Here is a 23,795-nt window from a genome sequence, read left to right as displayed (position 1 = left end):
TAGGGCCGGCCTAATCCAGTGAGAGTAGAAGCTCATCCTCAGCCCTGGCCAAACCTCAGGTGACACTAGCCCCTCAGGAGAAAGCCTGAGCTAGGGCCACCCCACAAAGCTGTTCCTGGATTCCTGGCCCACAAAAACTGTAAGGTAACATTTGTTGTTTCAAGTCATTAAGTTTTGGAGTAATTTGTTAAGCAGTAACAGGTAACTAACATATTCAGCCTTGTCCAGAGAGAACGGCGTGCTTCTAGAAGCTCTTTCAGAAAAGTGAAGAAGCTCCTCTCCCTGGAACCTTCAGTGAACCCTTCCTCACATCCCATTGGCACACACTAGGCACAGGCCCATCCTTCAGCCAGTGACTGGCCAGTGAGTGGGATGAGGCCAGGAAACTCCTGCCTGGGCCACTCTTAGTGGTCAGTGCCTTAGACACATGGGCTGAGGGGGAGGTGTGGAGGCTGGACTGAAGTTGGGGTGCCACCAAAAAGAGGACCACAGGTCTTCCATGCCACACTAATCAAGGCTCTTTCCAGGGAGGAATGTGGAGCCACTTAAAACAAAGGAATTGGCTGTAAATCAGGAATTTACAAATTTCACCTTGGTTCTGAAAATCTATGAAGAAAAACAAGTTGGCCACTTTTCTTTGTGGAAGCTCATTGCCTTGGTGCTGCCTGTGAGACATGGCCTTCCGTAGCTGATGTCATTCCAGGCTCGAGGTCATCAGTGAGGCAAAACAAGCTCCCTCCAAACTCTCTTTATCAAAAATCTCATGCCTGGGAGGGGCAGTGGTCACTCTCTTAGGGAGAACAACAACCACTCTTGATAAGTGCAAATATTTCTTTTCTTTCTTTTTTTTTTTTTTTGCTAAAAACCTGCTGCTCTAAATTTGTATTGGAAGTGGTTCAACACTATTGGAATCTTGGGTCAAGTGGCTGGGTAATGACAGCTTTCACTGTTACAGGTGATCTATTGACTGATAAACACAACAGAAGGGGCAGGAGGATGTCAGCTCCTGCATGCACATGCATGTGTGCATGTGTGTACATATGTGTGTGGGGTAACAGCTTTATTGAGATATAATTCACATAATACACAATTCACCCATTTAAAGTGTACAATTCAATGGTTTTCAGTATATTCACAGAGTTGTATAAAGATCACTACAATCAATTTTTGAACATTTTCATGTTCATCACACCAAAAAAAACCTCGATACCCTTTAGATAACATCCCCTCACCCCAAAGCAACTGCCACTCTACTTTCTGTCTTTATCTTTTATTTGCCAGCAGGTAAGATTTTTGGGGAAAAAAAGAGTCATATTGTCCAATGTAAAACATAAGCTATAGTGTAGATTGTTGTCATGAGATGTTCTACATGGCATGCATGTGCTTTCTGACATATACATTTTTATCAAGAGGGCTGTAGTTTTGTTGAAACTGTATTATGATGGATCCTGTTTTTTGGGAAGGTGGTGGGTTTAGGGAGGGTTGTGTGTGGGGAGTGATCTCACCTGGCCTGGGCCTGGGGGTGTATGGTGGGAGGGGTTGTAGATCAGAAAGCCAATATGTGGGCAGGGAGGAGTTGACATCCTGGGTTGGGTGGTGACCTGATTTGTCAAGATCTTGGCGTGAGTCCAGAGTGGTCTGACTGCAGACCTCAGTTCAAGGGACCCAGGGTTCCTTCTGAGTCAGCCATACTTAATCATGACCCCAGATCAGTGCCAGCTGGGAGGGATGACGAAGATTGGGGTTCAAGGTAAAATTCCTTTTTTCTTCAAGTTCTTCCAAGGCCTGGGGGATGAAGGTCTTCTCATCACCTCCACTTCCTCCTCTGGCTTTCCCCTCTACCATCAGGCGCCTACTCTGTGGAAGTCTGCAGTGATTGCCTGCCTGCCTGGTCTCACGTAGGGCAGGTAACAGGGAGGAGCCAGCCACACCTCTCCAAATGGCCACTTTTGACTTGGGTCCCTGTGGGTCTTTGGGTGGTGTGGGGTTTGGCTTCAGGCCTGCCTCTGCTCCTGCTTTGCTCCAGTGACCCAGTGTAGGTCTCTGCTCCTTTCTTCACCTTAGTCTTCCATTTGTTTAATGGGAGACCAAAGAAATGATAACTAAGGGCCTTTCCAGGTCTCTCAGCCTGTGGAAACCTAGTTCAGTCATCACTTTACAGTTTGACTGGTGTTTTATAACATTGTTAACACACTCATTTAGTGTCCTCAGGTCCACTTCTTAGCAGCATGGTGAGAGGGTTGAGAGCCCAGCCCTGGGAAAAGGTCCACCTGGGTTTGAATCCTGGCTCTGTCAATTGTTAATACTGTGAGTTTGGGCAAATGCCCAACCTGTCTACACTGTAGTTTCCTTATCTGTAAAACAAGGAAAGTATTAGAAATTACTTCACAAGGGGCGTGTGAAGATTAAGTGGAATAATGCATGTAAAGTGCCCTGGACAGAGTACGCCCCAAACATTCTATCAATGTAGACATGAAAATTTAGGGTCTTGGCAAGACACAGTGTGTTAAAAAGTTGCTCTTTCTACCATTCTGTGCCACCTCTCCCAGGGGCAGAAGTTGAGAAGCAGGATCTCCTTGATGTTCCCAAATCCAGATGTTTGGGAGGTGGGCCCAGGCTCCCCCACCTGGGCCTCCCACAACCACACCTTAGCCTGGGATCACACCTTTCTACTTCCACAGAGCGCTGGTTTGCTCCCAACTGGCAACATGTTCAAGGGGCTGTGGAGGATTCTAGAACCTTAGGCCAGGAGGTCAGGATGATACAGGGATAAAGGTGGCCTGTGGGGTGAGCTTCAGGCAGCTGGACAAGGCTGTGTCCTGCTCACTGGGGGCTGAGTTCTTCACTCTTGGAGGGGTATAGTGAGGTGAGGGCAGGCCCCAGGTAGAGAGACACTGCCTAAGGAATCGTTTCCTGTTTTACAGTCAATCTGTTTCTCTCGTTGCTCATCGTTGTCTGACATGGTATTACCTGAGAGGAATTTTCTCTGGAGCCTATCTCTTTCCTGTCCCCACTGGCCTTGCCCCCACTCCATCAGTCCCTCTCCACCTGGGCTCTGGCTTTGCCTCCTACCTGGCCTCTCCTTTTCCCTCTGCTGCTCTCTCTGCATAGATTCTCTTATTTTGCCCCAAAGAAGGAAAGTAAAGGCACCCTGACTCAACCTGTCTGCCCCATGCAGGTACTCTAGGCTCCTTCCCTGCATCACTGCACTCCTCCTCCAAGGGAGGGTCCACACCTTGATTCACAGAGTTTGAGGCCTGTGTGGAGGGTTCCAAGGACAGTGTTCTCCAACTCCTGGTGGCCCTGTCAGGTAATCATTTGATAGTGATGGATATTCACTCTCAGAGAAGGTGGGAACATTTCTCAAGGTCACCAGCTAGTATGAAGCAGAGACACAGCCATACCAACTGGTTGGAATCTGAGCTGTGATCAGTCTCCGTCATGTCATTGACTCCCACTCCTTTCTCACGTGTTTTCTGGAACTGGTCCTTCACCTGTTGCCTTGGGGAGGTGGGAAACCGGAAGGCTGTGGAAGGTAATTTTTAACTTAGGCAAACCATGCCCTGATCTAATCTTCCACAAAGCAGTTCTGTATCCAGGACACAAATGCACAGGAATGAAAAATGCCCACATTGACTGACCTGGACACATGCATCAACCTTGGTTGGTTTGACAACCTCACCTGCTCTCCCCTGAAACTAAGGCCTCTTGGCTTTCTCCTGGTTCTCTCCTGCCTTCTTCAAGTGCTTTTCCTTAGTCCTCTGGGCAGGATTTTAATCTTCCTCCACTCCCACCATAGGGGCCAGCAAGCCTCAACCCTCAAACACGGCTACCTCCCGCTCTGTGGAGGACAGAATCCTTCTAGCCTCCCCTGCTCGTGGCTTTCCTTGCCGCCTCTCCACACTGTATCACCTAGGGCCAGTGTGTCCCTAGGACCTCTCCTTTCTGCCATCACCTAGCCCAGTGCCTGGAACAGAGGTGTGGAATGACTGCAGGTGTGGGAATAAATACATGCACCTGTCCCATGGTTGTTACCTCAGTTGGGCTGACCCCATCTACCCACCCAAGTTGACCTCTGAACCTCAGAGTTTTGAACTTGAAAGAATAAGGCACAGAATGTGATGCAACTTTTTCAAGAGATACTTCAGGGGCATTTAATAATAAATGGAAGATGCTTATGACAATTGGAGTGAAAATGCAGCAGCACACAAAATTGTAGGAACATGATGACCGTAGCTTTGGGCTCAGAACACCTGGAGGGCTTCTGGATCAACAAAGTGAGGTTTGCTCTCCAGATTCATTGAACAAGAAGGCTCTGAGCCTGGGGACATCAGCCATACTGAGACAGATGAGAGGCCTTGCACTGAAAATGTAGAAGATTCTTCTTTATGAAAATGATCAGCCTAACTGAAAAGTCACATAACCACTGACAACTGGTGATCTGTCAGAGTCTTCCCTGATGGCCCTGTCCCAAAGCCACAACTGGACAAACCCCACTTACATGCTCCAAAGTGGCCAGGCTTTTGGCCCTTGACTCTTAAATTTGGAGTTCAGACAGGACTCCTAATGGACTGCCAAAAATCAGTAGACATTTGAGGAAACTTCTAACATGAAAGTTAGGCACCAAAACAAACAGAAAATGGAACTCGGAGGAATCAGGAACAATACAGAGAGCAAAAGAAAATGGAAAAAAAATTCTTTAAACAACAATAACTAGAAAACAACTCTATGAAAACTCTCCAGAGAGTTTTGAGACTCTATCATGTCCATATGGTGTCTGTACCCAGATACAAGAAAAGTCCCTAGGAAATTAAAAAACAGATAGTGGAAATAAAAACTGCAACAGAGGGATTGGAAGCTGAAGGGACTCTCTCATTTGGTGGAATGAAAAGACAAGTATAATATGGGGAAGAAAGGAAAAAGTAAATGAAAGATGAATCCAGGAGGTTCACATGTGAATGACAGGAGTTCCAAAAATAGAGAAAAGATAAATGGAAGGGAGAAATTATGAAGTAAGTTATATAAGAAAATGTCCAGGAATTTCCAGAAATCTGAAGACATGAGTTTCTAGATTAAAGGAGCTTACCAAATATCCCTCCCAAGGACTGATGTGGTAAGATGCATTGTGCAGTTCAAAGCAGCCAAAATAAAGAGGAGATTCTAAGAGCGACTGGAGGGAATAAGAAGGACCAATGCAGGGGTTCAGGGATCAGAATGGCATGGACTTCTCAACAGCAGCTCTAGGAAATGGAAGACAATGTAGCTATGCTTTCACACATTATTTTAAAAAATGGAAAATTATTTCCAACCTAGAATTCTATATCCAGCTAATTTTTCAGTCAAGTATGTGACGGCAGAATAAAGACATTGTCAGATAAACAAGGTCTCAAAATTTTACTTTTCATGCACTCTTTCTAAGGAAGGTACTGCAAACAGGAGAGACATGGGATTGAGGAAACAAGAGTGAGGAAAAGGACATTTCCAAGGTGAGGGTGAAGGGAGGTCCTTGGATGGCAGCTGTTCACAGGCTCAGAGCCTAGTAGTATGGAATGGGGAAAGTGAAGTTCCCAGAAACAGTGCTTGATTGTTTTGAGGAGAGATTTTCATTCCCTTCTAGAAAGTGGCACCAAGAGTAGAGAGGGTTGGAGCAGACAATTGCCGTTTTTCCTTATAAGCTTAATAGTGCTGTGATGGTTGGTTTTATACATCAACTTAGCTAAGAAATGGTCCTCAGTTATTCCAACACTTATCTGTGTTGCTGTGAAGGCACTTTGTAGATGTGATTAATGTCCATAATCAGTTGACTCTACTTAAAGGAGATTATCCTAGACAATCGGGGTGGGCCTGATTCAATCAGTTGAAAGGCCTTAAGAGCAGAACTGAAGTTTCCTTGAAGGAGAAGAGATTCTAGGTGTGAACTGCAGCTTCAGTTTGTGCCTGAGAGTCCCAGCCCGCCCTCCTACCACCTGCCCTATGGGTTTCAGACTTGCCCAGCTCGCCCAATGATTGCATAAGCCAATTCCTTGGAACATATCTTCTACTAGAACTGCTTCTCTGGTTGAACCTGGACTGACACAAGTGCTATTTGAATTTATAAAATTTATTTTGAGAGAGCGTTTATTAAAGCTGGGACAGTGAAACAAGGAAGGACCTGGATAGAAGAAGCAACAGGAGGGAGAGTAGGCAGGGCTGCTTTGGCTCTCTAGAAACGTTATGGGAAGGAAGTGAGCTTAGGCTGGACTGCTGTTAGCTCACTGGAGAGTCAGAGAAAAGGGGCCTTGGAGACAGTTTCAGAGGGTTAGCCCAGAACAAGCTGCCACTGCCCATTGCTCCCTTGGTTGCAGGTCTTGTGGTGGCCCTTAGAGTTTAGGAGATGCACACCTGTGGGGGAAGAAAAAGGGCAAGGGCAAGGGCAAGGGGAGGGCATGCTCCCAGGAGGGAGAGCTCTCAAGAGCTATTTGGATTTTTATTTTATTTTTATATATTTATTGATTTCAGAGAGAGGAAGGGAGAGAGAAAGAGAGAGTTGAAACATCAATGATGAGAGAGTCATTGATCGGCTGCCTCCTGCATGCCCCCGATCCAGGCATGTGCCCTGACTGGGAATCGAACCCCGATCTCCTGGATCCTAGGTTGATGCTCAACTGCTGAGCCATGCCTGGCTGGGCGCTATTTGGATTTTTAAACCATAGATACAAATTATATGCATAAAACAGTGGTAAGCAGTTAGACAGACATGAACAGAGCAAGGAGGATGGGCGAGGTACAGAAGATCACCAGGGCAATTTTAGGGTGGGACCTCACCCCCAGTGTGACCTTTCCTCTCCTAGCATATTGTTGGTCTTGCAGTTTGGACCCTGACCTTTCCTCCCTAGAGATAACATCTAAGCCTCAGTTGTATTTCAGCTCCAGGCCCAGAAAAGCAGCAAAACCAGACAAGTGCCCCCATGGCTGACCTCAGGACCAGCTGCATTAGATAATGACCCCCTGCCCTGGTGCTGACCAATCAATCAGTGGAGCCCTAGACCCTGAGAAGACACATCTGGAAAGCTGTTGAATATTCTATTGAGATTTTTCCCTTGGGATCCCCCCTAAAAACTCCACCTTTAAAACCATTAGGACAAGGACCCAGTGTGCTCTCCCTCCTGCTTCCTCCCTTCCCCAAGGTGTCACCTTTACCTTCCTCACTCCCAAGCTCCAAGGGCCCTTCCTTTACCTCTATAACTTGTTTCCTAAGCCCATTTCTTCTGTGAATTACTTCTTCCAGTTCTGTGATTTTTATAAATAAATGTTCTCTTACAGTTTGGGTCTTGACTCTGAATTCTTTCCTAGCCAGAACTCAAGTACTGAGGCTGCTGAACCCAGGTCTGGTCTGACCCCATGGATCTAACACCTGGTGCTGTTCCCACTGCCCACAACAAAGCTATACATAGTAGTAAAAAAATGAATAAAATTTCAACCAATCAGAAAAAGAAAGAAGACAATAGAAAAGAATAAATTAGAAAAGGACAGGAAGAAAATAATCAGAATGTCTTCAATAGGATTTATGTTTATCTCAGGGTGGTGAGGCCATAAGTGGCAGTTTCCATAACAAACCTTTTTGCTCCCCTCTTTCCATCAAACACCACCTTGTCATGAGACTTTCTCTCTGGTCCTTGGAATGTACATTTAATAGGTTAAAGCTTATGGGGCATAATTTAAAAATAGGCTGATATCTAATGATCCAACTTAGCTGCATTAATTTAGGTGCAAACAATATTTGAAGTGTGAGAGTGTGGACTTTCAGCAACATAATTAGTTGTTTTACTGTGAATAACAATATAAATGAAGCCATGGAGTCTGACCTTCCATCCCAGAGGAACTGCCTTGCACATCTTATACCTCAGACCTTGGAATGTTAAAAACAGTGCAAAATAACCTTTGTACTGGGTCTAGGATGACATTATGTTCCAAAGAAATGTTTGCAAAGATAAGAGAGCAGTTGACCACTGGGCTGAAAATTAACAACATTGTTTAGAATTAACATCACTATGTTATCTGCACAGTACGATGCCTTCCTTCCCTTTCCCTTTCCTTTCTCAAAAATACCCATTGCCTCTGTCTCCTAATCAGAACACTGGCCTTAGCTATTCTTATTGATCTCAAATGCTTGTTGCCTCTTACTTTGAAAGTCCTTTTATTTTTAGATTAACATCACTTTTGTAGCACTCAGAGTTCTTAGTTGTCAAGAACAGAATTCATTCCAGCTAATATCTTTCAGGGAAGGGATTTATCAAGGGATATTATGTGCCTCCACAAAATCTCCAGGAGGGTAAGACAATCAGGCTTATGGGGTATAATTTAAAAATAGATTATTTTAAAATTATGTATGTCGGGCCCTGGCCAGTATGGCGCGGTTGGTTGGAGCATCATCCCATACACCAAAAGATCATGGGTTCGATTCCCAGTCAGGTTCGATACCTGTGTTGCTGGTTCAGTTCCTGGTTGGGGCATGAACAAGAGGCAACCAATAGTTTCTTTCTCTCTGTCTCTCTCCCCACCTTTCTCTCTCTTAAAAATAAAAGTGTCAGGAATATTGTCCAAATTATACCACAGGGCTGCCTTGGTGGCCACTCACTGACCCCCACAGGCCTCACATGCTGCAGCTGGCCCAGGTCTCTTGACTCCATATGTGCCAGACAAGGTTTCACATGGGGTCTGCTTCCACATCTCAACCAAAATGTCACCAATGGGCATCTGATTGGGGGAGCCCAAGTCATCTGCCTGCATTCCAGTTGCAAGGGGTTCTGGGAAAGTGAGTTTGAAAAATTATTTGTTAGAAAAAAATGATTTTTCTCTTTTGCATTTTTACTGCAATAACTTGTATTTCATAAAATGCAAATATCACAAGTTTATACCTCAGGTGAATTTTACATATATAAACACAGAACAAGAGAGAATATTTCTAGCACCCCAGAAAGCTCTCTCATGTCCTCTCCCAGTCATTCCCCCACGAGAGAACCACTTCTAAAACCATAAATTCACTCCAACAATTCTTGAACTTCGTCAGAATGGAATCCAACGTGTCAACATAGGAAATGTTCAAACCTGTAGAGAATTTTTATAAAAATTTATTTGAGCCAAACAGAGGATACACCTGGAAGCAAGATCTCAACAGACTGAGAAAAATGCTTCTCAGAACGACAGTTTGCAGCTTCTTTCATGCATTTAGAATTAAGGAGGGAATGTAGGGAAGATTACATGGAGGTGGGAGAAAGCAAGGTAGAATTGGATTATCTGATATACGTGCTCTCCTCTGAAAAGAGGCATTTCAAAGGTGTATTAACCAAAGAACAGGGCTTGCTTAAAAAGACAGACATTTTAAAAGAAGTTATAGGCCTGGTGAGAGACTACCCACCATGGCCTGCCCAGTTAGGAATTTATGATCAGGTCACCTGTGAGGCTACTTCCATAGAAGCCCTTTTTTCATCCACAATCAGTATTTACTCTTGTGCCTGGCTTCTTTAACTCAGCATTAAAGACTCGGGAGATTGTAATTTTTCTTGTCCTTTTCCTCAATATTCTGCAATGAGCAAATATGACTGTAATTTAATTTACTTTTATAGTTAGTCATTAGTATCTTTAAAAATAATAATAATAGCAATACCTGCCAATTACAACATTTTCAGAAAATAGCTTTTTTCTTTTTTCTTTTTGCAAGCAGAGAAAATAGAACTTTAAATATCAGGGAACTATAGAAAAACAGTTTATAATCATATATATATAAATAATGGGGGTCACAATTAAGATATATACTGCCCTAAAGCTGCAAGGTGCCTCCAACCTCCTCTCAGGCCCCTTGTTATTGTCCCCAAGCCCAGGCTATTGTCAGGTCTTGGGGGATGTCTGCCAGTAGCTGGGTCCCACTGCAGGGGTCAGCAGGAGGCCCCAGCAGAGGAAAAGCACAAACCAGTACCATTTCTGTACCATTTTAAGGGCCTGCTGGGGCTGGCACTGAGGACAGAGACAGAGGGCTCTCCCTGTGCTTTGGGGAGCCTCTCTGGCTGCAGAAATTCCAGACTGAGCCTTGGTACCCCAGTCTGGGAGGGGCTGTGCGTGGGCGGGAGTCAACCAGAGGAGGAGGAGGGCAGTCCACTGCTTTGTCAGCTTCTCTCTTAACCTTGAGCTGGTGGATATAAACTGGGCCCCAGGGGCCCAGGGCCAGAGTCTCTTGTCAGGCCCTGCTGTAGTAGAAGTAGGAACAGTGGTAATCATAGGGACAGCATGCTGGTCAGGGGGTTTCCACTGCGCTCTGTCCTGGTCAAAGGCTGCCAGCCCCTCTTGAATGCCCCGCAGGAGGGGCTGGGGAATCCCAGGGTGCCCACTGGAGAGGGAGCCCGGATCTCTACTCTCATGCCTCGCCCTTTCAGCGAGATCCCCTCCCCCGGTGAAAATGGCTGGCTAAACCTGTACCATTTCTGGAGGGAGAAGGGCTCACAGAATTTCCACTATCACCAAGTCCAGAACTTCCAGAAGTTTGGCCCCATTTACAGGTAAGCCTGGCAGAGGGAGGGGGCTGGTGAGATAGGGAGGGAAAGGGGCCTGGGCAGCCTTGCTGTGCTCCCCCTTCCCAAATTATCTGCTTGCCCATTGCAGGCTCCTATCTACCTTCTGACTTTGTTTCTTCCATGCCTGATAATGGTGGCAAGAGAATGGATAAGGCTTCCCAGACAGTGGGTTCACTTCTCAGCCTCAGCCCTTCCCAGGTCCTACACCCTTTGAAACTTTGTGGGGGAGGGTGGGGGGATGGTAAGAGAACAAGCCCAGTTAACGGGTTAACTGCCTCCTTACATCCATTATCCTCAGGACCTTTGGAAGGTAAGATTGTCATCCACATTGTCAGAAGGGACTAAAGCTCAGAAAGGTTAGGATCCTTGCCCTGGTCACCCAGCTAGATCCCTGTCCTGTTGGGGTGCTGGCCTCACCCCTCAGCCCGCGCATCTCTGGAGCAGCTGATTTTGTCCCTTCACTTGGCCTGGCTGGAGACCCTCTTTCCCAAGCACCAGTCTTGCTTCCTGCCAAGAGGAAGGGACTTTGGATTTTTGGCCTCTGAGCACTGCCACTCCTGGGGGCTGGGGGTGCGGTGGGGGGACAGGTGTCTGAGAGCGCCTCTGGTGGCAGGCCTTGGCTTGTTCTGGTTTAGCAGATGCTAAGGTGGGTCACCTTTAGGCCACGCCTGGGTTCTTTTCTGAGAGCATAGCTGAGGAGGGTGGGAGGTGGTGGAGGTGATAGTTGGGATAGGGAGGGAACATCAGGAGGGACAGTGCATTTTCCTTTGAGTGATGGGGAAAGGGCATCATAGGACATATTGGCTGGCTGGCTGGGGGCCAGAGGGCAGGCTTGTTTGCAGCTGCTTGTTTGCAGCTGCCCATTCAACAGGGTCACTTCCTCCCTCTCCCACAACCCATTTTGAAGTCTAAAGTGCCTTTCTTACAGCAGGCTGGAGGCCGGGAGGCCCCAGGCTGAGTGTCAGGCTTGGGAGAATATTGCTCCTGAGCCTGTCCTCTCTCTCTCTCCTAGGCCTGTCAGTGCCTCTATCCCTCAACTTCACTTCAGGGTGATCCCTAGCTATTCCCTGCTTCCTGTTCCCCAGAAGAAATTCTTTATCAAGACCCTTTCTGTTTTCTGAGTCACTTTTACCTGAGTCTTGCAGCATGTCCTTCAAGTTGGCATTATAACCCCCATTTTACTGATGGGAAAACAGGCCCAGGAAGAAGTAAGTGTCTTGCCAAGGTCACAGAGCTCATCAGGGCAAAGCCAGTGCTGGAACTCCAGCTGCCTGAACTTCCAGTTCAGTGTGTGCCATTGTATTCTAACAAGCAGCCTAGAAATGATGAATTTCTGAATAAAGGTGAGGAATATAAAATACAACTTCTGTAGGTTTTTTCTTTTTCATTTTAATTTAACTATTGGGGTGACATTGGTTAACAAAATTATATAGGTTTCAGGTATACAATTCTACAACACATCATCTGTATTTTGCATTGTGTGTCCACCACCCCAAGTCAAGTCTCCTTCCATCACCATTTATTCCCCTTTACCCTCTTCTACCTCTCCCATCCCTGTAGGTTTCTTCTTTTTCTTTTAATTTGTTTTTATTTATTTTAGAGAGGAAGGGAGGGAGAGGGAGAGAGAGATAGAAACATCAACATCAGTTAGCTGCCTCCTGCATGCCCCCTGCTGAGAATCAAGCCAGAAACCCAGGCATGTGCCCTGACCAGAATTGAACTGGGACCTCCTGGTACATGGGTCGATGCTCAACCACTGAGCCATGCTGGCCGGGCTGTAGGTTTTTTCTTAATACAAAGGCTGTTCTTGTTCATATTTATAGAACAATTTAAAAAATATAAACAAGCACAAGTGAAACATTGAAATCAGATACCATCTCAATTTTGATAATATGTATGTACCATTAGGAATGTGAATATGTAATATATGCTGTTTGGTGTCCTGCAGCAATATATCGAAGACTTCTCTTTTCTCTCTTTAATACAGTTTAAAAAGGCAGCATCATCGTCCACAGTATGGGTAAGCCGTATATTTTTAGCCAGCTCTTCAGAGCGGACTCTAGGCTTTTGCTGTTACACAGGATGCCACGAGGAACCTCCTCATCCAGTAGGCGTCATTGTCCCGCCAGCTCATTGCCTTGGGCCAGATTCCCAGAAGCAAAATTGACAATGATAATAGCGGTTCAAGGACTTTGCTGAGCCAAGGTAGAGCTAGTGGTGTGACGACAAAAGGTAGCTGAAAAACACTGAGGGAGTTTTCTGGGAGACTTAGGAAGGTAGGCCCAGCATTTACAGGTCAGTGGTTAAAGCTGAATTCTCTCTCTTTCCCCTCTCCTTTCCCACCCCTCCTTCCTTCCCCTCCTTTCATCACTGAGGGAGGAAGAAGGGAGGGAGGGAGAGGGGCAGAGAGGAAGGGGGAGGGAGGGAGGGAGAGAGAACTCAGCTTGTACCTGTATGTATTTCTAGTATTTTGCCTTAAAATATATCTTGAATCAACTTTTGTATGCAAAAAGCAGATGCACACACACCACACACACAAAAGGCAGATGCAAGTGACAATTGGAATTTTCTGTAGTTTTCCAACAGTTGTATTATACATATATATATATATTTATTTATCCTCACCCCAGGATATATTTTTTATTGATTTTAGAGAGGGCGAGAAGGAGACAGAAACATAGGCCCAGGATGTGGGAGAAACAACAGCTGTATTTTAGAAGAGACTGTTTGCAAAGTTCTTTGGGAGATACATCTTGAGGATAAAAAAGGGGTTCTAGGGAAAGTAACCTCACTGGTCCTAGATTCCTTGCTGGGCAGGGTGTGGGTGGGTTCACACCCCAGGCTTTTAACTTTTTTAGTAAGACGTTTATCTTTGCCTTAAGCAAGCCTTGCCTATTATTTTTGTGCATCTAGGTTAGCACACCTTTGAAACGTCTCTTTCGGATCCCTCCTTCTAAATCAGACCACCCTCAAGAGCACCTGTGATCTTGTTCACTATCCTGTAATCTAATTCCCTCCTTGTCTTCTCCCACCTTCACGTAATCTTCCATATATTCCTTCCTTAATTTCAAATACATAAAACAAACTGCAAAACTGTCGATCTCTGGAGCATTTGAAATCTTACATCCCTCCAATTGTCCTCAGTTTTGGCCCAAATAAACACTTATAAAATTCTCTACAGGTTTAGATGTTTCTTATGTCAACAATCTGTACCTGGGTCAGTGTTTTTTGTTTAAATTTTATTTATTGATTTTAGAGAGGAAGGGAGAGAGAGAGAAACAGAGAGAGAGAGAAACATCAATTTGTTGTGCCATTTATTTATGCATCATTGATTGATTCTTGTACGTGCCCTGACCAGGGAAGGAACCGGTAACCTTGGGGTATGGGGAAGATGCTCTAACTTACTGAGCTACCCTGCCAGGGCCAGTGTTGTTTTAATAGAGACAAAGTGCTTTGTTAGACCTATGACTTTTGGAGGCAGGGTGGCCACTCCTAGAATTTCAATCCTAGAGCCTAGAAGGGGTTGATTGGCTGGTGTATGACCTGCCTAGCAAGCTACATGGAGTCATTCCAGTACAGGGTCACTCCCGTGGTGACATGAGGGTGCCGTGTTTCTGAGCTATGCAGTGGGTGAGAGCGTGATGAGGGTATAAATAAAGAGGAGTGAGCATGGGATGAGCTTGGGACGGAGGCCTTGATGGTCTGGGTAGGGAGCGGGGCTGGTCCCGGAGGACCTGCTGTGGCATGACAGCAGCCAATGGATGCAGAATGCCTAATGGGAGTCCCGTTCGTAAACTTGTTCATCCTATCCTTTAGCAGCCCCCGAGAAAGGTACTGTAATCATCTCCATTTTATAAAAGAAAAAACTGAGACTCAGAGGGTGTGAAAGCCAGCAAGAACCTTGTGGAAATGGAATCCACTTCCAGGGCCGTCTGCTCTGTGCTCTCAGCCATGATGTGGTTACAGATGAGCCAAGACCCTGTCCTGATTGCACAGAGTCTAGGTGACTCTCCTTGAATCTTTACGCCATAGCCCTTCTCCTTCCCTCTAGGGAGAAGCTTGGCAACATGGAGTCAGTTTTTATCATTGACCCTGAAGATGTGGCCCTTCTCTTTAAATTTGAGGGTCCCACCCCAGAACGATATTGCATCCCGCCCTGGGTTGCCTATCACCAGCATTACCAAAGACCCATCGGAGTCCTGTTCAAGTGAGTTCTGGGACATCCCCCAGGGGCTGGAGGGAGATGATGGGCAGCTGTAGCAAGGGCAGAAGCTGGGGGGAGGGGCCGGGCCATGCTCGCTCTGTGCTGTCTGCTGGGAACTCTATGCACATTCTTGTCATCTTCCTGTCTCCATAAAACAGACAGTAGTGATGTTGAACTGCTGTGCTAGCCATCAGGGAAATGGTCAGGCTGAAGATCTGAATGAATAATTAAAGACCTTGCAAAGTTCTCATTTATTAGTTCATTCATTAAGTCCCATCTTATTGAGAGTTTACTATGTGCCAGACCTTGTGCCAGGCTCTGGGCATTCAGTGATATGTAGGGCAGGTACCCCCTCCTTAAGTCCCTCACAGTCTAAGAGGGCAGTGAAACATAGGACAAACAGGCATATTTAGTGTAGTGGGTACCATATTCCACCAAATTGCTCATCACAAATTTAAAACGTGACCATATCAAACGTTGGTGAGGATATGGAGCAACTAAGAATTCTCACAAGTTGCTAGTGGGATGAAAACTGGTGCCAAAACTTTGGAAATGATCGGCCTTGACCTGCAGTTGAATACACACAGTCCTGGGATGCAGTAGCTCTGCTCTCTGGGATATACTCTAAAGAGCATCCCTGAGGGGAAGGTACCAGAATGTTGGCAGCAGTGCCATTCATAAGCACAAAACCCAGAAAACCACCTAAATGCCCAACAGGAGCATAAATGAGTGAGTGGTGGCATATACCACTCAAGATGAACAAAGTCAGTGACTCCCAACAGTGCAGATGGTACTGAGACAGATAAAATTGAGTGAAAAAAGCAAATCCCCCAAGGCATGACAAGAAAGTATGTTTTAGAAATATATGTGGATCAGGTAAAACTATACACAAAAGCAAGCAAGGGAGTCAGGTTGGTGGTCCCCTTAGCTGGGGAGGGCCAGATGGACACATGGAAGTTACTGTGATGTTCCTTGTTTTCTTATTGAGTGATGAGTTTATGATTCTTATAAACAAACTCGAAAGGGGGTTTTGCCTTGATCTATTTTCAAGAGTGGGCCATAAGCTGAGGTTTATCACTAACCCAATCCCAGGCATGTGAGAGCTCTTACCTGCATGAATAATGGGACATGCTAAGGGTGCAGTGGAGAGGCTGGTCAACTGTGTCTGTGTGGGGGTCAGATAGGGTGACGTACAGGGGACCTTGAGTGGCAGGAGGTAAGCAACAGCCAGGGGAAAGAGGAAGCGATGGGAAAGGCATACCTGCAGCAGAGGCAAAGACTAGGGGACTTGAAAGAGACATAAAGGGGCTGACTCCCAGTGTTCCTGGCTTACAAGCAGCAGGGGTGCCGGTGGTCAGATTTTGTTCTCCTTCACCCACTTTCTTCCTGTCTCTCCCCAGCTCAGCAGAAACAGGGAGCTGGTAAGAGGCAGAGGGTGTTGGGAGGAGGTGAGGGCTGGTGAACATGAGTGATGGACTCTGAGCTGTGGCTTGGCTTCCTGGGTGAGCCCAGTCAGCCCCCTCTGTGTGTGCCAAGCTTGGGGTTTGTGGCCATAAGGGCCCAAGGGCCTGTGTTTCCACAGGAAGTCAGGAGCCTGGAAGAAAGACCGGCTGGCCCTGAACCAGGAGGTGATGAGTCCAGATGCCATGAAGAACTTTATCCCCCTGCTGGACACCGTGTCCCAGGACTTCGTCAGCATCCTGCACAGGCGCATCAAGCAGCAGGGCTCCGGAAAGTTCTCAGGGGACATCAGTGATGACCTGTTTCGCTTTGCCTTCGAGTGTAAGGGGATGGGAAAACCCAGCATCTCACCTTGAGACCCAGCCAGCATAGATCCTGAAGAAATGTTGGAACTGGCTTTTGGGATGGGCTGCTGAACACACCCTCTGCCATCAGCAACCCAGGGGGAACTGAATACTCTTATCTAGCATTCATATGGGGGCAAGGGTCTCCAAAATGTAGGTCCTCATTACCATTACCTCCAAATCCAGAGTGCGGTTCAGCCCTGCATTCTGAAAATTTCTCTCTCCTGGGATATAGACCTTTGAGGTCTGGGAGGGGAAAGGAGGACTGGGTAGTTAATCTGAATTGGGTATTCAAGATGTGTAGGAGTTATCCAGACGGGGTAAGGAGGTTGGGCAGCCTAGGCAGAGGGAACAGTTCATGCAAAGGCCCTGTGGCATGATGGGATTCATGTGATCACTGCAGGAGATCTAGGATGCCCAGAGTTTGGTATAAAATCAGCATTCAAATTCCTGACCTTGTAGGTGGGAAAAACTTGGGGTTGTTACTTCTTAGGTCCTGCCAGAGTGGGTCCTGGATGGCCAATTACCAGGGCTTTATGTCTTCTAGCCTTCCATCTGGCCTGTTTCAGGAGGTATTTTGCCAATATGGTCAATTATAGATGAAGAATCTCTATTCCCAGGAGGAACACCCAGAGGCTGCTTGGGGTGCTGGTGGAAGGGTGGGTGGAGCAGTTTCATCTCAGCCTGAGCCCACTCCCAGCTCTGCTGGACACTGCTTCCCACCCACGTGATCCCTTTTCAGGGTCTTCTGCTTGCTTCTCTGAAGGAACTGAGTGGTTGTCAGAAGGGCAGTTTTTCTCAGCCCTGAAATTTCAGCCCTATAAACCTTAGGCTTCCATTTCTTTACTGAAGGAGACTGAGGTCTGGTGCAGGAGATCCTATGTGTTGGTGGGGGGGGGAGGGGGGGAGTTTCTGGGAGCTGAGGCTCCTCAGCTTGTCCCTTTCCCTGCAGCCATCACCAACGTCATATTTGGGGAGCGCTTGGGAATGTTGGAGGAGATCGTGGACCCCGAGGCCCAGCGGTTCATTGATGCCGTTTACCGGATGTTCCAAACCAGTGTCCCCATGCTCATGCTTCCCCCAGGCCTGTTTCGTCTGCTCAGGACCAAGACATGGAGGGATCATGTGGCTGCATGGGACGTGATTTTCAGTAAAGGTGAGGCTTCTTCCAGCTATACCCTGGGCAGCTTAATCTGGGAACCAGGAGAGCCTTATCTACCTCAGGAGGTGGGAAACTCAGGCCTGGGTTGGGACACACACATGCGCGCGCACACACACACACACACACACACACACACACACAGCTGAAAGCCCCAAGCCTTGGCCTGCTTCTTTGTCTCAAGTTATGTCAATGAGCACTAACTTACCATGTAGGAAGCCCACACTCTGGTGGGCAGGGATGGGCATAGAAGCCTTGGAAATGGTGGGTTGAAGGCCAGCTGTTGAGAATGATTAGATTTTTATGGAGAAAGAAGATCTAAGATATCCATCATATTCTTCCAAGTAGCCCGTGATCCCCAGCATGGGTTAAGGACCAGTGTTTTAGACCCAGTTGTGCTTGGGGACAGATTGGGACTTGGGTGAGAAAAGTTAGTAAAGTTGGGTGGAGAAGGCTGACTGGAGTGTGGTGATGGTGCAAGACCTGGAGTCAAATCCCTCCTCTGCTCCTGACACCCATCTAACCTTAGGCAAGTCACTACCCTCTGTGGGTTTCTGTTTCCTTACCTCTAAAGTGGTAAGGAAACTTACCCCATAGGCCTATGGTTAAGAATTAAACAAAGAAACAGATAGGAAGGGCTTAGCAGATAGTATGTGCTCAGTAAAATGGCAGCCTAGAAAGTGCAGCACTCCAGAATCCCCAAGCCCTTGGTAGCACCTCTTACCAAGGGTCCATCCTTTACTCCTGCCTATAGAGAGCCTTATTCTTTTTCCCCCTCCTGCCCATCCACAGCTGAAAACTACACCCAGAACTTTTACTTGGACCTGAGACAGAGAAGAGACTTCAATAATTACCCGGGCATCCTCTACCGCCTCCTGGGAAGTAGCAAGTTGCTCTTCGAGGATGTCAAGGCCAACATTACAGAGATGTTGGCTGGGGGTGTGGACACGGTGAGGTGACTGCAGGGGCACACTCTGTCCCTTCCTGTGTCCCTTCCCCACCAGCTTGCCTCATCTGAAACACTGCCCATGTGGGATAGGTCTCCTTCTCCTGACTCCATTTCCTAAATAGTCATCTCCTAGGAGGCTGAGGTCAAGTCAGTCGCCCACAGAGCATCCCTTGAGGCTGGTCCAACATTTTTTCTTTACCTATGAGAAGAGAGTGACTGGGCATAGGTGGAGAGCCGAGGTACTGCATGGAGCCTTTAAAGGAGAAATCCTTCAGCCACAGGTGGGGGACACAGCTTGATTCAGAAAGGCAGGCAGAACCTCAGACAAGCTGGGAGCCAGTGAAATTCACCCTGGGCCCTGCCTTCTAGGGTCTTTTTTTGCCTTCCATCCTCCCCCATGGTGACGCTGATGCCTGAAGGCATCTTCTGTGCTACCTCCTCGGGCCCTCTCCACAGGCAGCACAACACCCCAGAAGGTTCTTTCTTGAACTCAAAACCTGTCTTCCTGTGTACCATTCCTTTCTCTAATATCTTAAACTTTCTCATGCTAATATGACAGGGAGGGTTAATTACTTAGTGTTGATGGGTTATTAGTTATGATTCAGGCACTGAGACAATAAAGATGAACATAATAGACCCCAAATGATTCAAATGGCTCAGAGAGGAGGGATATATTAGAGTGCTAGGGCTGCCATACAAACTACCACACACAGGATGGTCTAAACAACAAACATTTATTTTTCTTACAGTTCTAGAGCTAGAAGTCCAAGGTCAAGGTGTCAGCAGGGTTGATTTCTTCTGAGGCCCCTCTTCTCCCTTATGTCTTCACACAGTCATCCCTCTGTGTGTGTCTGTGTCCTGATCTCCTCTTCTTATAAGGACACCAGTCCTATTAGATTAGGGTCCACCCACCCCAGTGACCTCATTTTACCTTATTACCTCTTTAAACACCTTGCCTCCAAATACAGTCTCATTGTGAGGTATTGGGGGTTAGGACTTCAACATATGAATTTGGGGGAACAGAATTTAGCCCATGACAAAGATGACCACCACACCGTGTTATAAGGCTGGATGAGTAGGCATGGACCGGGTGCTGATAATGCTGAGAAGAGGCCCTGCAGGATGGGGAGAGCGCGCCACAGAGGAGCTAAAATTCAACCTGTGTCTTAAAGGCTGTTGCTAGGAGGAGAGAGGAGAAATAGCATTTCGGGACTAATAAGGGAGAAGTATGCGTTTAAGTCCCCTGGGTGAAAAACTTTATTTCCTAGGTATCTTATTTATATTGTGCTTTAATGGAGGACTTTCAGTCCCTGTGACAGGCTGCAGATGGAGCCTTTGAGTTTATTTTAAACTTAGTTCTTGTTAGTTAAGTATAAGGAATCTCCAAAAAATGCTTACCTGCACCAAAGCAGCTATTATTGTTAGGTAATGTTTATAGAGCACACACTATACAGCAGGCAGGGCCTGAGCTTTTCATATGCATTAATTCATTTAGTGTTCACAAACAAAATTATGAGGTATATTACTATTATACCACCTTTTCAGATGAGGAAACTGTGGCACAGAGAGGTTAAGTAACTTAGTTAAGTTACAATGCAGCTAGTAACTTAGTTGACTGCCTTAATAAACAAGTATTTCCTGAGTAGCCACTCTTTCTGGCCTTGGAAATAGTGAGACAAATACACAGTTTTGATTCGAGCCACGAAGGAGTACAGACTGGCTTTCTTGACTGGGAAGGGAATTCTAGGAAGAGGAAACAGCCAGAGGGAGATTTCTGGGTTTCAGGAACTGCTTGTAGCTTAGTGCAGCTAGAGTATTAGGTGCATGCTGGAGAGAGGTGGGGGGCCCTGTATTTGATCTGGAGGATCTGGGAAGTCAGGCAAGGATTTCAAACTGCGAAGTGACTGTATGGCATGTTTTTGTGATTGCTCCTGTTGGGAGGAAGGAGAGTGTTCCAACTTCTTGGACAAAAATATGAATCTTGGTAAGATATTGGCAACAACCCATGTCCTAACCTTAGGAGGGAGGGCTGCACTGGCCTGGGGCCCTGCCACAAAGGTGTGTGGGCCCATGGGGCTTGATGAGAGTCACTCATACCTCCAGGGAAGGGCTAACACTATGACTCTGGCTAATAATGAGATTAGCAGATTCATCTCAGTATACACCACATGCTAATTGCAACACAGTCAGGAACCAAGGGAGTGGGTCTAGTTTCCTTTTCTGAGCCTTTCCCACTTCGCTTCTATAGGCAAGTGCTAAGGTTTGGGGAAATCCTACTGAGGAGAGGGCTGCTTGTTAACCGGCATTTCAAAAGGAATGACATTCAGTAAGGAGACAACTGTTACAGAAGGGGGCTTTGGCCTCCAAAGGCCTCTGGGAGAAGGTCCTTTGGAAGAAGGCATTGGTTGTGTGGGTGCCCTCTACTGGCTGGGGAGCCTGTGGGCTCTGGTGACATGAGGAACGAGGGTAGGGACTAGTGCTACCCCAAACAAACATTCCTGCCTGGGCTGGAGAAAGCCTCTGGCACATTTGCCTTTTGAATTGGACTTAGCTTTTGTAGATGATGGTCTCTGGATACTGGAATGAGGGTGGGGAGGGGTTCTTGGAAATGAAAATTTAGCATGGGTCTAGGTGCCTCAGGAGTGACTGGCCCTCCTGGTCTACATCCCCCACACTCCCTGCCAGACGTCCATGACACTGCAGTGGCACTTGTACGAGATGGCACGCAGCCTGAGAGTGCAGGAGATGCTGCGGGAGGAGGTCCTGGCTGCTCGGCGCCAGGCCGGGGAAGACATGAGCAGGATGCTGCAGTTGGTCCCGCTTCTAAAAGCTAGCATCAAGGAGACACTGAGGCAAGCCCATACCCACCCATGCTTGCTCTGACCCCCAGTCCTGGGCAGGGCCAGCGTTATGCCTGGGGACACGGTTACAAGGATGGACTTGTGGAGATTGGTAGAAGGATGTGAGAAGTCCAGGAAGACAGCTGAGAATGGGGAGGAGGGAACAGAGTCCTGGTCCTGCCTCCAGATTCCCCCTGGGGTGCTGCCACTGGACAGGAGATGCCATGCTGGGTGGGGGGCTTTGTCCTGGCCTCAGGACGTTAGCTTCTGAATAACTTTTCTCTGGCAGACTCCACCCCATCTCCGTGACCCTCCAGAGATACCTTGCAAATGACTTGGTTCTTCGAGATTACATGATTCCTGCCAAGGTAGGTACAGCAAGGCTGGCGACCCTGCCAGTCAAACAGGAAGCTGGGGACTGACAACAGTTGCATACAGATGGGAGCTTCTCCCTGTCTTTCTGGAGCTGGCTGGTGAGTCCTTGGCAGCAGCAAAGTTTGAAGGGCCAAGGTGGTAGGCACAGTGGGTGATCCCTAGAATGCTGCTGGAGCCCAGGGTTAGAAGGGCGACCCCATGGGTCACCTGGGTCTTGGGGGGCCCTTTAGTGCTGAGGAAAGGGCAGGACAATCAACCCCTTGAGCCATCCATGGCCTACTGGCTTCAGTCATGCTCCTTTGATGGGTGAAGCTCAGGGAGGGGTGGGGACTCGTTCAAGGGCAGAGTGGGCAGTGTCTGCTGGACAGCTGGGCAGCCAGCCTGGGGAGTAGGAGTGGGGAAGCTGGGTTATGCTCCTGGCTGTGAGGAGGAGGCCTACTTAGGCCTTTGCTCACCGTGTCCCCAGACATTGGTGCAGGTGGCCGTCTATGCCATGGGACAAGATCCAACCTTCTTCCTCCATCCGGGCAAATTTGACCCCACCCGATGGCTGAGTGAAAACAAGGACCTCATCCACTTCCGGAATCTAGGCTTTGGCTGGGGGATTCGGCAGTGCGTGGGCCGGCGGATCGCCGAGCTCGAGATGACCCTCTTCCTTATCCATGTGAGTCTAGCCTGCGCACCTCTGGGTACCCTGGGCTGCCTTTGGCCTTGATGAAAGCACCAATCCTCCTACTCCCATCTCTGTTCAGAGCCCTACCCCAATTCCCTGCTGCCTCCTCTTTTGGGCTAATCCACTTGTCACCCATTGGTGCCCTTAGCCATCTGTCCCCACACAGTGGTGATGGGATGGGGGTAGAGTGGGATAAGGTTTTGTAGAAACTAAAGTGAAAGCCTGAATCAAGGGGTGTGTTTTCAGGCACTGAGCAGGGTTAAGTAGGAGATAGTGTGGATCCCTTGGAGCTCCCCAAATCACACTCCACAGGCACTGCCTGCAGGTGGATGAACCTGGCCCAGGGGAGATGGACCCTCTCCACCTGCCCCCCTAAGCCCACCACCTCTCTTTGTCAGATTCTGGAGAATTTCAGAGTTGAAATCCAACATCTCAATGATGTGGGCACAACGTTCAACCTCATCCTGACACCCGACCAGCCCATCTTCTTCACCTTCCGGCCTTTTATCCAGGACCTGCCTGAGGCATGATCTGAGAGAGTGGTGTGAAAGGAAGGCTGAGGGGTGGAGTGGGGCCCATGAAGGTGTCTGCATCCTCAGCCCCAAGTCCCCCATCCCTGTCCCTTTCTGCCCCAGCTCAGTGGAGGCACTCCTCTTTCACCCACCTCTTCGGCCTCTTCCCCCACCCCATGAAGGCAATAAAGGGCTGAACTATGTAAGGTGTTTTCATTTCCATCTGGTGCCTAAGGCATCCATCATTCCTGTGGAGATGCTCTCTGACTTGGATCAACAGTTAGATCTGAGCGCAAATGGGCAGCCACACCTGAAGCCATTTCTGCTGGAATCCACCCACCTACAGAAGCTCAGGAGCCAGCAGGATCAAGCCTCCTCCTGCTGCCTGGGGCTGAGGGCGAGGCATAGCAGATGGAGGCTATTGCTACTGTGCTGGGGCCAGCAGGCAGAGGGACAGAGGACCTGGCAGAGCTCTGCTGAGAGAACAGGGCATCTTGAGAGGTGTGGGCCAATCTTGGTTTCCGGGGCAGGCCCACCTATCAGAGGTAAGGCTCGTGTAGTGCTCAGCGTGGCTGAACTTTGGGTAAGAGTTCCAGGTGGGTCATGAGGACTTCCTGCCAAGGTCCAGCCAGAGTATTGGCCATGGTTAGGGCTGAGGCCTGTGGATGAGGGGCTGGTGTGAGGTGGCTGACCCTGGGGATGAAAGGCCGGTATGCTTCCTCTACTCCACC

The 23,795-nt window shown here is 47.7% G+C and overlaps 1 protein-coding gene across 1 annotated transcript; it reads left to right on the top strand.

Annotated features, from left to right (window-relative positions):
• The first annotated feature begins 10,194 nt into the window (after window positions 1-10,194).
• CYP11A1 (cytochrome P450 family 11 subfamily A member 1) lies at window positions 10,195-23,264 on the top strand. The gene is made up of 9 exons (XM_081138569.1): window positions 10,195-10,532; window positions 14,599-14,754; window positions 16,334-16,533; window positions 17,509-17,712; window positions 18,508-18,665; window positions 21,350-21,516; window positions 21,794-21,872; window positions 22,346-22,543; window positions 22,951-23,264. Exons 1-9 carry the CDS (start codon window positions 10,264-10,266, stop codon window positions 23,080-23,082), a joined length of 1,563 nt encoding a protein of 520 aa, XP_080994695.1. The 5' UTR covers window positions 10,195-10,263; the 3' UTR covers window positions 23,083-23,264.
• Window positions 23,265-23,795: the final 531 nt, after the last annotated feature.

This window comes from Miniopterus schreibersii, assembly GCF_964146895.1.
Source record: "Miniopterus schreibersii genome assembly, chromosome: 1".
Lineage (NCBI taxonomy): Eukaryota > Metazoa > Chordata > Mammalia > Chiroptera > Miniopteridae > Miniopterus > Miniopterus schreibersii.
Note: the sequence above shows the minus strand (reverse complement) of the source record. Positions and strands in the feature narration are given on the sequence as shown.